Genomic DNA, 14,889 nt, shown 5'->3' with positions numbered 1-14,889 from the left:
CTGTCTCCGTTCTCGGCCGCCACTCCCTTGGGCTGCTCACTCGGTCCCGCGGTGCGGCTCAGGCGCTCCCAGGAATCTTCTTTTATGCCGGCCTGAAACCTAGAATCCTGAATAGGGCAGCTGGCCGCCTTCAGCACGGCCCCGGCCTCCGGGATCCTAGAAGTGTCAACAGCAGCCCCGGCGTTGTGTTCCCTGTTTAGAGACTCGCTTTTGCAGCTAAGAAACAGTTCTTTTCCTGCTCCATACTTCAAAGCTGTTGCCTGTAAATGAGGCAGCCTCTCCTGCCAAGGGCAAAGTGGTGGTCAGCCCCCACAACCGGCCACCAGCAGCGGTCCTCCCTTAAGAGATGGCAAGAGGAAGGTTCACAAGTTCCCCGGCTGCCTAAGGCCCAGTGGCCGCCTTTTCCACCTCAGCTACTCCACGCCAACCACCGCAGCCACCGCCATCTTAGGATGCTATGCCGAAAGCAAAACTCTTTGAATCGAAACTGAGTAATTTATAAAGAAACAAAATTTATTTCTTACAGTTTGAGAGGCTGGGAAGTCCACGGTCCAAGGAATGCATCTGGTGAGGGCCTTCTTCTTGTGGGAACTCTCTACAGGATCCTGCAAAGACCAGGATCTCACATGGTGGAGATGCCAGAGCTCTCTCATGTGCTCTCCCTATAAAGCCAACAGTCCACGCCCATGACAACACATTAAACCATCAACCCATTACTCCATGAATGGATCAATCCATTCACAAGGGCATAGTCCTCGTGATCCAGTCGCCTCTTAAAGGCCCTACCTTCCACCACCATATTGGGGGTTAAGTTCCAGAGTGAGCTTGGGGGAACATTCAAACCACAGCAGGCCATCCGGGGAAGCTTCTGGAGAGAGAAGCCCCTCAGCTTGGCCTTGAAGATTGAGTAGGTATAGAATAAACAGAGAGGATAAGGCAAGCATTGTTTGGCTAGAGATTCCTGGACACATGGCACTTATGCTGCTGTTCCTCATGCCAAACCTGTGGCAGACATCACTAATGGATTCCAGCACACTTCCTCACGAAGTTGGGACATGGCCTCTAAGGCTTTCTTAGCTTCTTAGCTAGTAGCAATAAGGCAGACTTGGCATTCTGGAGGATACCTTCTGCTGAAAGGTGCTCAGGCTGGAAGGGCAGTCTGGGGCCTTCTAAAAAAAAGGCTTTGAACTTTGGGCCCAGGAGCTAGGACTAAATCTCTGAGGAATTGGGATTGGATCTCACTTTGCTCATCTGTTCTCGAACTTTGATGTGCTTCAGAATTACTAGGGGGAGGTTATTAATACATGATTTCTAGCCCCAGAACTTGGGAATGAGAATTTCCAGGGGTGGTACCCAGACGCTGCATTTTAAACAAGCCCCCCAGGGATTGTGATGCTCACCAGAGTTTATCACTATCTTAAGCCATTTCTTGATGCAGCTGCTACAGGAAAGAGCCTGGAAGTCTGTCCTACCATGGCAAAGCCTCAGACTCACTCATATCATGCCTGATCAGGCCTCACCTGCCTTGGGCCTCCCAGTCCTCATCCTCCCAATAGATCCTTCCAAGTTCTATTCCCCCTGCCATCCTTGCTGCAATAAAAATATTAATATACACAGATGAATTCATACACGTTCATGTATACACTTCTCTGTATTTCTCCAGCTCAGTTGACCTCAGCTCTTATTTTTCAGGTTCTGCCTGCAAGTCTAGTAGGCCTGGACCAGCTTTCTCCTGTCTCAGCTTCCTCTTCTGGGTGCCCAAGGTTCCCACTGGCCTCCTGTCCTCCCCCACTCTCTTTTGGTCTGTCACCTCCTTTCTTGGGCTTGAGTGAATGAGTTGGCAGGGACCTCAGAGGCTGCTCCCAGACCTGTGGTGCCCGCCTTTCCATTACCAGCCTGGAGTCCTTCATCATTCACACCCCGCTCCCTCCAGCCAGCTAGCTTCAGTAAGAAACCCACCCTCATTAAGAGGAAGTGAAGCCTGGACTGGACAGCACCCTGGTCTAGCTCTGTCCCTTACTGTCAGTGGGCCTTGGGCAGATCCCTGTCCCTCTGTGAGCCTAAGTTTCCTCACTGGTGAAGTGGCTATGGTAATAACACCGCCTTCATAGGGTTGCTGGGAAGATTAAGTAGCTTTTTGTGAGTAGAGTACTTAGGGCCATGCCTGGCATACAGCTCCTGGTGGGTGCTCCATTAATGTTGATTAGGAGGAAGGGAAGGAGATGGAGGATGGCAGTACCTGGAGAAGTGACAGTTGTGCCACCATTCACAAAGGACCACCAGATCCCTTTTCTGACCTTCACAACATTGCTGCAAGGTGAGACTAGTACTCCTCTTACGCGGGGAGGCTGAGGCAAGGGAGAAGTGTTTTGCCCCAGGCCACACGCGAGTACTGATGGACCTGGACAGTGGCCTCACCCTGTCCAGTCTTCTGTGGCTCTACCCCAGACCCTGTGCACCTTGTGCTGATGAGGGGTGGGGAGTGGGGGGCTGGCAGAGGGTGAGGCAGCCGGTTCTCCCATGACTTCCATCTTCCTGGCTTTGGTCTGGCTCTCCTGGGAGGATCAGTTGATGCTGATGGGCCACTATTTCCAGGCAATGCCAGGCAAGAGGTGAAGAGGAGAGGGTGAAGTCTTTAGGCTGAGGAATCAGACAGACCCAACCAGGTTCAAGTCTCAGCTCTGCCTCCACCTTCTTGGCTCTGAGAACTTGGCCAAGTTGCTTCTTTCTCTGAGCTTCCGTTTTCTCTTATGAAATGGGAATGTTAAGTCTTCCTGGAATTGTCTCAAGGATTCAAGGTGGCAGTATATAGAAAGCTCTGTGCTGGGTATGTTAAAATTTCTGTGAACGTGGTAGTGATTTTGTGATGAGACCCAGGAGAGACAGACAGGGCTGGCATGGCCTTGGGCTGGTCGTTTGTGCTGCTGTGTGGATAAGCTGAGCTGCCCAGAACACTTACTGCCTGCCACAGGGTGACACTCAGTCCCTATGTTGCCTCCTCCTCCCACTGCTGTCATCCTGCCCTCTTGTGTACTGAGCAATTTCGAGGAGTGTTAGAACCAGATAGACTGTAGAGATGGTCTGCTTGGGACAGTCATCTCAGAGATGGGCCGACTGATGTCCAGAGAGGGGAATGCCCCCAGTGTTTTGCAGCGGGTCATCCCCTGGGACTGTTCCTGTGCTGAGCTAAGTTGTCTCATAGTGCCCCCTGCTGCCAGACCCCTGCCTTGCCGGCTGCCCCAGAGGCCCAGCAGAGCAGAGCCACAGGCCTACAGATGCCCTTTTCCTGGGGAACCAGGGAAACCTCAGAGAGTAAATTCTGTGTCTGGGTATAGGATGCTGTCATCAAATCCTACCCCAGCCTGGTCTGGCTCAGCACAGAGTCATGGACTATTCTTTGACAGTGAGTATACCACAGACTGTGGTCCCTTCCTAGCCATGCTCCCCTCACCCCAGTGACTGGCTTGGGCAGAGACTGTCATTGGAAGGTATTAGCCCTGCTGTGCTAAGCTTCCTCTCTAGGTCAAAGGTCAGACAAGAGGACCCCTAAAATGCCTTCTAGCTCCAAGATGTGATAATACCTTCAAGCCTCCTAATTTGGAAAAGACTAAAGAAGAGTTATTTCCTATGTCTAAACTAATAAGTATAGAGTTTAGAGCCACTATTTCCACATAGTTCTATGGGGCCTGCCAGGCTGAGCTGGGTCAGGGAGGGCAGCCATGTGTGGCTAGGTGGCCTCAGAAATCAGAGCAGGCCCAATAGGGGAAAACAGCTGAGATCCTGCTCACAGAAGAGCCCTCAGTCACCAGTGGGCTCTATGGCCATACTGCAAATTCTCTGCTACATGCCGGCTTGGAGAGCCCAGACAAGTTACCAAACTGTTCTGGGCCTCAGCTTCCTCAGCTGTATGTAAATTGGGGGAAATAACAGCAAATAGCTCTTAGAATTGTTGCAAAGATTAAATTAGGTAATGTGTATTAAAGCACTTTAGCACAGTGCCTGGCATGTAGTGAGTGCTCAATAAATAATAGCAAAAACCACAATAGCTAACTTTACAGAGTGCTTCCACATGCAGGCGCTGTGCTGAGCATTTCACATGCGTTAAGGTAATTTATCCTCACAACAACTCTGTGAGGAAGGTCTACTTGTTACCCTCATTTTATAAATAAAGAGAATGAGGCACAGAGAGGGGATGTAACCCAGGTAAGGTCAATTAGCCAGTAAGTAATCGAGGTAGTATTCAAATTCAGGTGGTTTAGAATCTTTCACTCTCAATCACTACTATAATTAAACTTGTAATTACAATAAGAATTATAATTATTCTTCTAAGAGACAGTGGGCTCCCAGTCCCCAGAGGCAGCTGGGTGAGGCTAGGCAGGCCCAGGGATTCCTGCCTGGACGGAAGGGAGGGCTGGGTGGTTCTGGGCTCGCCTGCATTTGCCTTTCAGCAAGGCAGTGTCACCGAAGATGAAGATAGTGGGGAGTTGATGGGAAGGACAGTCTTTCTGGAGAGTCCTTTTGCATGCTGGGCCCCAGGCAGGCCTTGCTGCAGCTGTAGGAGGGAGGAGCCTTATGGGCCACTCTGGCCCCTTCCAAGGCCACAGTACGAAGCCTCCCTATGGATTTAGGGAGCTTCTGGGGCTGGGAATCAGAGCCTCATCGTTCCATCTCAGTTTCTTCTCTTCCTGGCCTGCAGGTCCACCTTGGTGCCTGGGTTTCCCTGGCTGTGGGGGGTGGGTGATTGTGGTGGGGTGACTCCTGGAGTCAGAGCTGCCCAGCCTTTCTATCAGGCTGCTTGGCTCAGGCTGGTGCCTGCTGAAGATGATCTTCTAGCAGTGGAAGGAAGAGCCCATTTCCCAGCAGAGCAGAGGTTGGGGGTTGTGGGTGGGGTGGGAGTGGTCCCCAGGCCCATTGTGTGGGGCTGATAAAGTGCGGAAGCTGGGGTTAGAATGGGAGGAAGCCCAGCGCCCGAGGGCCCTTTCCCACGGGTGGGGGCTTTGGGCACAGCCTAACTAGGCTAGCATGACTGCAGCCCGTGTATGCACTGGGGTGACAGCTGTAGCACTTACTGGGCAATGAGTACTAGTTATGAGGGCACCCTGTGGGCTAGGACTGGGCCATGGGGGCCCAGGCTTCATCCTGGTGAATCTTCCAACAGCCCCATGAGATGAATGTCACCCTGCCTATGTTATAGCTGAAAAAACCGAAGCTGAGAGGCTAAGAAACTTCTGCAGAGTTGGTGAGAGCAGGATTTATACTCAGGCCTGGCTCCAAACTCTAGCTCTGAAATCACACACCATATGGGTGTGTGCCTCTGTGTGCACGTACACACGTGTTTACAACTCTGGTGGGGCAGCATTCTCAGGAAGGAGGCAGCATTTCCCCTGAGTCTGTCACTGAAAACACTCAAAATGTGCCCTGTCCTCATATTTGAGTAGCAGCCTCCTCTGGTGGAGAAACACAGTCCTTGAATTCACAGACCTAGATTCTAGCTCTGTCACTTAAATGCTGAGTATCCATAGTCAGGTGACTTAAATTCTCTGAACCTCTGTTTACTTTATGGATTGACTGTGAGGATTAATGAGATAGTATCTAGATTATGCCTATTCCAGGGTCTGGCCTATAATAAGAGCTCCAAAAATGAAGGTATAATTTATCCATCCATCCATCCATCCATCCATCCATCCATCCATCCATCCATCCATCCATCCATCCATCCATCCATCCATCCTTGGGTGGGTGGTGCACTGAGGCCAGTAGATTCCCCTGCTGGCTATTTCTGAAATAAGGCCACTTTTCTTTCTAGAATTGAGAATACAGCGTTTTAAGGCTTAGCCCATCTTCTTTATTTTACAAATGAGGAAAGTGAGGTCGGTCTCATTAGGAGTCAGAGCTGAGATCCACACCTGGTGGCCTTCTGTCCTGTCTTGGGACATTGGCTCACACCCATCCTACTCTGCGCTCTAGCTCTTCTGCTGTCTCAGAGCATTTCCTGGGCTCCTGCTCTGGAATAGCACTGTTGGGGCCCTGGGTCTCACCTGGAGGAAGGCGCTCAAGCACAGGCAGGGCAAGGGAGACAGAGGGTGGCCCTAATAGAGATGGTAGGAGTCTGGAGGAGAGGAGGAGACTGAGGGTAAGAGGAGAGAGGGCAGTTCAGGAGGGGGCACAGCACAGGCAAAGACAAGGAGATGGGGTGGGCTGGAATCTGTGGGCTGCAGCGTCACACTGGGGGATAAAGTTACAGGCCCTGGGTCAAGCAGTGAGGGCCTTGACACTCATCTTTCCCAGTCTGCTTCCCTTTCTCTTCATTCATTCATTCATTCTACAAATTAGGCTTGTGCTCCTAACTTATGCCAGGCCCTGTGAAGTGATCCAGGCAGACAGAGACCTTGTTCTTGGGAACTCATAGCCGAAAAGAGGGGACACATTTAGAACAAGCCATTTTGTAATGGGGGGACCACAGAAGAGGTGAAGGAGGCACAACCTTGTTCAAGGGGTCAGGGAGGGCTTCCCAGGGGAGGAGGCGTTTAAGCTGCTTCCCTGAGTTCTAGGTCTTACCTGAAGCTGGATCTTAGGAGGGAAAGGGGTAGGAGAGGCACGAAAGCATACCCCATGGAAGGAATAGCGTGTACAAAGGCTGAGGTGAAGGACAGGGCAGGTGCAGACATTCCATTTGGTCAGAAGGCAGAATCAAGGCGGTTGCTGGAGCAGGACCCAGGCTGGGGAGATAACTGAGGGAATTGTAACTGATGGTAGAATGGAACTTTCTGTCCAGATCCTAAGGTGGTAGAACCTGTCGTGTCTTGGAGTTTGGGCGTTATCCTGAAGGCACTAGGGAGTCATGGAAAGCTGTCAGCCAAGAGAGGTGCTGTCAGGCCTGTGTAATGATTCACTTTATACACTGCTGAACAATCCCAGATCTCCTTCGAACTTCATAATCCTGAGTTAATCATTATGGTCCTGATTTTAGAAATTAAGGAATAGAGACACAGAGAGGGACAGTGATTGGTCAAGTCACACAGCAGAAGCCTGGCTGGAGCCCTGCTCTCTGTCCTGCCCCACTGTCTGCAGTGATGCCTCTGTCATGGGTGCCGTCTCTCAGTTTCTCCCCCAGCAAGCTGGGTTCCTCGATGTACCAGGAGGAGACCTCATTGGCTAGAGGCTCTGCCAAACCAATCACACCCCATGGATAAGCTGTTCCCAGTAGTAGAGTCTCCCTCACTCACCTGTTCTGCGAGGTGTGGGAGCTTTTGGTGGCTAGGGTGGGTGATTGCAGGAGCTACTGGACCTCTGAGCCTTTCTTTGCTTGAGTAGCATAAAACTGCATCCGTTCAATCTGTCTTTTCTCCACAGATGAGCGGGCCTGACACAGTCGGGGATGATGACGAAGCCTCCCGGAAGAGAAAGAGCAAAAACCTGTACGTTGGAAAGATCCATGGCCCTCACCCTTGTGATCAGGGAGGTTCCCTGCACCTCTCCTCCTCCTCTGCCCTAGGGCTTGTCTCTCCTTTAGGGGTACAAGTGGGGAGAAGGGGTTGCACCAGTCCCACCCATGCCCCTGACAGACAGCAAGGAACAGCAGGATGTTGGGACTTTGCAGTGGCCTCAGGGTGGGGTCTCCAGGGTCCTGAGCATTCATGCAGTGAGGCAGGTGCTGATTTAGTACCTGGAAGCCACAGTGAACCAGAGGCACCAGCCATGTTGCCCTGGCCCCTGCCTAGCCTCTGAGCCAAGCAGTGACCGAGTGGCTTCGACAAATCCTTTGCTCCTACTGGATCCCAAGAAATGGCTGAACTGACAGTTTATGGGGTTCCCCTTTCGCCTCTCGAGCTCTTGAATGTTAACAGTTTCAGGCATTGCCAGGAGGGGGCGCTGCTGGCCCAGCTACCGGATCCCACAGTCCCCCAGCCTTCTGGCCTTGCTCAGGACCTAGAAGTGTGTGTGGGTTATCCTCAGGCCTCCTTGTGCCCCAGGCCCAAGGTCCTGGAGACTGTGGGGAGGGTAGGAGGCAGCAGGGCATATGGTGGCCCCTAGAGGGAGCACGCTTCCCCCCAGGTCCTGTAGCACCCACCGTTATGCAGGAATTGGGCCTGGGGAGGATAACAGGAGTCCTTCCCTGAGGCCTCCTGTGACCCTCTTCCCTGGCCTGGACCTTGGCTGGTGTCTGCTACCCTAGAAACCTTTACTTGCCCCAGCTCCCCTCCCCTCTCCAGTTTTCTGCAGCAACTGTAGGCTTATCTCACTCTGCAGGCAGGAACAATTGCACTTTCTAGGGAAGGTGAAATGCACAAACAGAAGCAGTCCTCACTTAGGATGGGGGAGGGTCCATGCAGCTGCGGAGCTGCTGTGGGTGGTGCTCCCAGAGGGGAGCATGTGTGGCAGCAGAGGGGAGGCATCCAGGGCGCTGGAGCTGCCCTGGTCCACCAATTCTAGCCTCCTTTCAGAGTGGGCACTGCTTTTTGGATGCCTGACTCTTTGCATTGGGGATAATAATAAAAATAATAGCTAACATTTATTGTGCCAGGCACGGATCTATGTGCGTTATACACATGATCTAATTTAATCTTTATTATTATTTTTAGATTACATTTCCTTTTTTCTTATTTCCTTATCCTTATTTTACAATGAGTAAACTGAGACACAAAGAGCGTAAGTGACTTGTCCATAGCAAGTAAGTGGTGCTTGATAAATAAATGAATGAATGAATGAATAAATAAATAAATAAATGTATCTGCCCAGCTGTGGGTCTGGGAGGAAAGGCATGGCTGAGGAGGAGCCTCAGCCTCAGCCTCTTCCAGCCACAGAGAAACACAGTTTCCTCTGAGTAAGCAAGGAGGCAGCCCACATGCTGGACCTCAGGCAAGTGCCTCTCCCTCCCTGGGCTTCTGTGTCTCACCTGGACACAGGTGGCCAGAGCAGAGGCTCTCAGTACAGAGCACTGTGCCTAAGGAAGCAGTGCTCTCTCACTCCCTGTCCCCCCAGGTCTCTCTGAGGGCTCTAATCTTCACCCAGATTCTGCTGATCTCTGGACTCTTTGGCCTTATCTCAGTGGCTTGGAACCTGCTAGAGCAGGGTCCCTGTCCCTGAGCAGCCGGCCCAGACTCTCAGTACAGATGTGGGCCTCAGCATCCTAGGCCAGAGCACTTTCATGTCAGGCTCTGTGCTAAATCTTCTCTAAATGCATTTTCTCCTCAAGTCCTTGCAATACCCAGCACGTGGTAGGCACTGTTACCAACCCTGTTTGACAGATGAAAAGCGTGACATTCAGAGAGGTCAGTAACTTGACAAAGGGCACACAGTAGCTGGGATTTGAACCACAGGCTGCCTGGCTCCAGAGCTTGGGCTCTTAACCTCCACTGGTACCACTTCCCCTAATCATACAGGGTGTCCCATAGGTCTTGGTGTATTTTAAGCTTGAATAACTTCAAAAGTATGAATGCTACAAACTTGCAAAACATTTGAAAGTTTATTTATTTAAATTTCTTTTGCATGTATTTAGCTTTGCGATTTGGATAATAAATTTTTCATTTTAATTTTTGGTTTCAGCATTTTTCATCTTCAGAAGGACAGAGACGAAAAATTAAAAAGAAAAGTTTAGTATTCAAAAACTACAAAACTAAATATGCGTAAACAATTAAATAATTAAACTTTCAAGTGATGTTTTTACAAGTTTATAGGATTTGTACCTCTGAAGTTATCCAAGCTTAAAACTGCTAAGACTTTTGGAACCTGCTGTCTCTTGAAGCTGTTCTTCCTGAGGTGCCACATGCAGGGGCTTTAGGGACAGGGTGGGTGGTGAATGGGAGCATAAGGCATTTAACCCCTTTCTTGCCAGCAGCTTTTCCCAGCACTGAGATCTGCTGCCTCCTGGGGGAGCGGCATGGCTAAAAATGATTCTTGGCTAAAAATAGCCAGTCCTGCCACCCTGGTGGGCAGAGCCTCCCCCCCTCCATCATTCCCTCACAGCAATTTGCTGACTTGGTCTCCCCCCACCAACTTTCTCCCCGCTACTATGGTAACAGGGAGGCCGGTCACAAATAACTGGGTCTAGCTTCCTGCGGGGCGGGCCCCAGAGGCCATCCCTTGCAGACACATGCCCCTTTCATGGGCTCCCTCTCAGGGTTGGCCAGGAGGGATATTTTTTTCCGCTCCTCCTCTGGTCCCTCCCATTTCCTGGCTCCTCCTGTCTGAGTTCCAGCCCCGGCCTGTGCCTGGGAGTCCAGTCGTCTGGCCAGGATTCCAGCGAGCGCTTGGCTGCAGCCTGCACTGTTGCTGCCTGCCGCTGTCCAGGACGCAGGGTGTGGGGCAGGAGCCTGAGGCGTGCTCTCTGCAGACCGTCCTGCGGTCTCAAGGTGGGGGGTCCTACGGAGATGCTCCGAGGCATGTACCTCACACGCAACGGGAACCTACAGAGGCGGCACACGATGAAGGAGTAGGTGTCCCCCGCCGCTGCCCACACTCCCTGCCACCCTGAATTTGCAGGGGCTGAGTGGGCCAGGCTGACCAACCCCCTTCTCTGCTTCTGCTCCCAGAGCCAAGGACATGAAGAACAAATTGGGCATCTTCAGGCGGCGGAACGAGTCCCCTGGGGCCCAGCCAGCGGGCAAGGCAGACAAAATGATGAAGTCATTCAAGTAGGTCCTCCTGGGCACCCCTGGGACCCCTCAGGCACTCTCGGAGGGCTAACTGGTGGGGGTAAAGGGGAAAGGGTTTTGTGGGCCTCATCCAGCTCTGGGGAGATGGAGGCTCGTAGCGGGAGCCTGGTACCCAGCAAGCGGCAGCCCTCACAGGAAACAGCTGCCCTGGGGAGGAAGGCCAGGCGGGGGGAGGTTGGGGCTAGAAGTGGGTCTGGCTCCAAGAAGGGAGTGGGCTCCCTCCTGGGCTCCCCAGCCGGCCTGAGCTGCAGCGTGGGTCAAAGCAGCTACCAAAGGCCGCCCAGCCCCAGCCTCCCTGTGTTCCCCAAACCTCATTGTGATCCTTCCCTCACCCCCCAGGCCCACCTCAGAGGAGGCCCTCAAGTGGGGAGAGTCCTTGGAGAAACTGCTGCTGCACAAATGTAAGTGGGGGCCAGCCGGCCCACTCCCCTCCCTCTGTTCTGTCTCTCCCTCTCTCCTTTCCTTCCCATCCAGACCCAGAGAGTGCATCTGTCCCAGAGGCTGCCTCCCTGCTCTCCTGGGTCCAGTCAGATGGCCCTGCTGTAGGGGACAGGTTGGGTCCGAATGAGGTCCTTGGTTTGGCCTTGGAGCTGGCTTCTGCCCAGCCCTTCCCTCTCCATGGGAGCTGGCACTGCCTGCTGGAGGCCACTGGGACCTGTGTGCTCAGACCATATTCCCAGAAAAACAATAAACATTTCCATGTACCGAGGGCTTACACTGGACTAAATGTGCCTGCTGTCTCATGGGCAGGATTCCATCTGATCCTCATAGGGCTCCAGGAGACAGGATTGATGATCCCCATTTTATAGACAAGGATACCGAGGCATAGATGGGGGAGAGACCTGGCCAAGTCCCATAAAGAGGCAATGGCAATGCTGGGACCACATCCCAGGGCTCCAGGCTCTTGGGGATGGGTAATCTTACTAGGCTCCCGGCATGTGCACCCTCAAGGCAAGCTAAGCTAAGAGGGTAAGCTAAGTGTGGGGAAGGGTTGTAAGGGCAGGTGGGGCTGGCTCTGCCTCTTACTCCACTCACCGGGCTTCTTCACACAGATGGGTTAGCAGTGTTCCAGGCCTTCCTTCGCACTGAATTTAGTGAGGAGAACCTGGAGTTCTGGCTGGCTTGTGAGGACTTCAAGAAGGTCAAGTCACAGTCCAAGATGGCGGCCAAAGCCAAGAAGATCTTTGCTGAATACATCGCCATCCAGGCGTGCAAGGAGGTAGGGCCTCAGGCCCCCAGTCCCCATTGCCCATTGGCCCTTCAGCCACAAGGAGGTAGCTAGCAGCTCAGAAAGGGAGAGGTCAGAGCAAGTCTTAGAGACTGCGTGCCTAGGGTGGGCAAAAAGCAAACTAGGGCCAGGACAAGAACAGAACTCTGGTTAACAATAAAAATGGCCACTGTCTGGGCACTGTCGTCTGCCAGGCACATGCTACATGCTAAGCCCTTTATGTATGTTGCTGTCATATTTAGTCCTCACAACGACCTGTAAAACAGGTGTTAAAATTATCTTCATTTTAAAAATGAGCAGACAGTCTGAGAGAGCCTAATTATAACAGCTAACATCTATTGAGTGCCTACTGTATGTCAGACAGTCTGTGCCAAGTGCTGTAGATGGATGATCTTGCTTAATTTTCACAGCTCTTTGAAGAATGTACTATTATTCCTATCCTGCAGGTAAGACAACTGAGGCTCAGCACACTTAGGTGATTTGCATAAGGTCACACACTCAGGTGTAGCGCTGCTGGGATTTGAACTCAGGCAGCCTGACCCTAAGGGAGGTGTTTTCAGGCCCTATAAACTCTGCCCTCTCACAGTATCGACTGAGCCAGGACTTGAATCTTCTGGCCTGAGGGTGTCCACTTCAGGTGAATCTTAAGATGTAGGGTAGAGGGGACTTGGAGGTGAGAGGCTGGGTTGGTCCCATTCCCAGCACCTGGACCTAGGGCCAGCCCCTCGCAGGCTGCCCTGACCATGCCACCTCTGCTTCTGCAGGTGAACCTTGACTCGTACACACGGGAGCACACCAAGGACAACCTGCAGAGTGTCACGCGAGGCTGCTTTGACCTGGCGCAGAAGCGCATCTTTGGGCTCATGGAAAAGGACTCGTACCCTCGATTTCTCCGCTCTGACCTCTACCTGGACCTCATTAACCAGAAGAAGATGAGTCCCCCACTTTAGGGGCCACTGGAGTAGAACTCAGCATTCATACCAGGCAGGCTGGGCCCTGCCCACCTGCCTCCCTCCCCCCGTGACGGAGGGGGCAAGCAAGTCCCCAGAGGCAGCGTCTCCGGACGGACTGATGGACATTTGGATGCGAGGCCTGGAACAAGAGTGGCCCAGGCCACTGGAGGAGTACAAGGACTGGCCCCACTGGGTCCCCACTGCCTCGGTACGAGGGGGCCCAAGGGCCCTGGCAGGTCAGGGGCCCTCACTGAGCCACATCTGGAACTGCTACTCCCTGTTGTGGTGACCGCAGAGATTTCGAGTTGACCAAGTTCCTTAAAGAACTGGCTGATGGGGCAGGAGGCCCAGGCCTGGGCTCCGGGGCCCTCTTGGGGGGACTGCTCGGGCTTGCAGCTCAGACTCCCACTTTAAGTTTTATTTATTTAAACAGTTGGATGCTTGGCACGTCGTACTGTGATAGGAAACCCTGGCCTCATCAGTTTTCCTAATTTACAAGTGCAATATCTTAACCAACGCCTTGTGAAAAGCCACCTCTCAGAGAAGATGGAAACCATTTTCCAGTTTCACAGGATTTGCTGGTCCCGTGCACCAGTGGTAGCAGCTGGGCCTTCTGGATTGTGCAGGCCTGGTGGGGCACTGCAGTCTGACCTCGCACAGAAATCTGGCACCCCCTGGATGGGGGGTCCCTCGGGGGCTCCGGGAAAGCATGGCACCCTCAGACCACACAGTAGCCAAGTTCTGGAGCAAATAAAAGGCCTGTGTTATTTCTTGTTCTTGACCCTTTCTGTGTGTTCTGGTCTCGAGCCTTCCCAGGATGGCTGGGGCTGGGAAGGTTAGTAGTTGGGCTGTCCATCCAGCTGCTTCTCTCTTGCCGTCACCTGCCACCCATCCTGGAGCCATGTACAAGCACATGCACAGTGATACCTGCTTCCTCTGTGCCAGGTGCTGTGCCACACTTGTTCTGTTTATCATCTCATCTCCCCAAGCCAGGAAGTTTGGGCTTATCCTTGCTTTACAGATGAGGAGAGTGAAGAACAGACAGGGAGGGGGACTTGTCCAAGGTCACACAGTGAGCAGGCAACAGAGACAGGGTTCAGCCTCAGCCTGAGTGGCTGCAAAGCCTGTGCTCTGGTTGACTGTACTCTCCTGGCTGCAGGATAGAGTCCTAGCCTGGTCACCAGCTGGCTGTGTGGCCTTCGGCAAGTTCATTCACTTCTCTGCCCCACCACACCCTGAGATGCTAATGGAACTTTCAGGTGGTCCAGGGATAGTTGGTGGAGGTGGACAAGGCCAGATCTCAGGCAGGTGGCAGCAGTTGTGGGGGCCTTCCAGACAGAAGGAAGAGCTAGGGAGGTGACAGGAGACAGGGCTCAAAGAGTCCACCTATGGTCCTGGGCAGGGCTTCCCCTTCTGTGCCTCTGTTTCCCCTCCTGCCTAATGGGAGGAAAGGCCTGGTCCAAAGGCATACTTCAGGGGAGGACCTGGAAAACTCTCCTAGAAGTGGGTAGAAGAGGCCCAGAACCCAGGCCAAGCTGCTGCCAAAGCAGCCCCTGATGCCCACATGTGTACCTCCCAGGGTCTGGGGCAGGAGACAGGGCACAGCCTGGGGTGGGGACTGACACTGGGCTGATGTAGATGAAGCTGGATGGAGTTGGTGCAGGAGGGGCTGGGCCCCATCTCTTTGGATCTGGTTTCCTGTCTTAGGTCCTGGGTTCAGATCTGCCCCCTGGGGACTTGGGGCCACAGAGGACCCAGGGCTGTGCAACCACTCTCCTCTCTGACTCTCCTTGCTTGTCTCCCTGGGCAAGACCACCCCCTGTGCCCCCTGCACAGCGAAAGGATCAGGACTGGTGGTCTCTGGAGGCCATCGGGGAGTCTGGGAGCTGAACTCTCCACATGGTCGCAGGGGGCTTGGCCTGGCCTGCGTGCAGAGTGGGTCCTTGTTCTGCAGATCCTGGAGCCTTGCTCAGGAGGAAGGGGTGAACTGTCTGACCCCCCTCTGACTGTGCCTGGCTTTTCCTGCCCCACTGCAAATAGGACTCCCGACTCC

At 53.0% G+C, this 14,889-nt stretch overlaps 1 protein-coding gene across 8 annotated transcripts in view; it reads left to right on the top strand.

Moving 5' to 3' along the window:
- RGS3 (regulator of G protein signaling 3) overlaps nucleotides 1–13,610 on the top strand; it is a 128,284-nt gene extending 114,674 nt beyond the window's left edge. For 6 of the 8 annotated variants that reach the window (XM_063082213.1, XM_063082215.1, XM_063082222.1 and 3 more), the window contains 6 exons: nucleotides 7,354–7,418; nucleotides 10,121–10,432; nucleotides 10,533–10,634; nucleotides 10,995–11,056; nucleotides 11,708–11,874; nucleotides 12,648–13,610. In XM_063082213.1, the coding sequence (XP_062938283.1) occupies nucleotides 7,354–7,418; nucleotides 10,121–10,432; nucleotides 10,533–10,634; nucleotides 10,995–11,056; nucleotides 11,708–11,874; nucleotides 12,648–12,833 (894 nt within the window). In that variant the 3' untranslated portion in view covers nucleotides 12,834–13,610. The remainder of the gene's footprint in view (nucleotides 1–7,353; nucleotides 7,419–10,120; nucleotides 10,433–10,532; nucleotides 10,635–10,994; nucleotides 11,057–11,707; nucleotides 11,875–12,647) is intronic. The other 2 variants (XM_063082214.1, XM_063082216.1) reach the window with 2 other exon arrangements.
- Nucleotides 13,611–14,889: the final 1,279 nt, after the last annotated feature.

The sequence above is a fragment of the Cynocephalus volans genome, chromosome 17 (assembly GCF_027409185.1).
Source record: "Cynocephalus volans isolate mCynVol1 chromosome 17, mCynVol1.pri, whole genome shotgun sequence".
NCBI lineage: Eukaryota > Metazoa > Chordata > Mammalia > Dermoptera > Cynocephalidae > Cynocephalus > Cynocephalus volans.
Note: the sequence above shows the minus strand (reverse complement) of the source record. Positions and strands in the feature narration are given on the sequence as shown.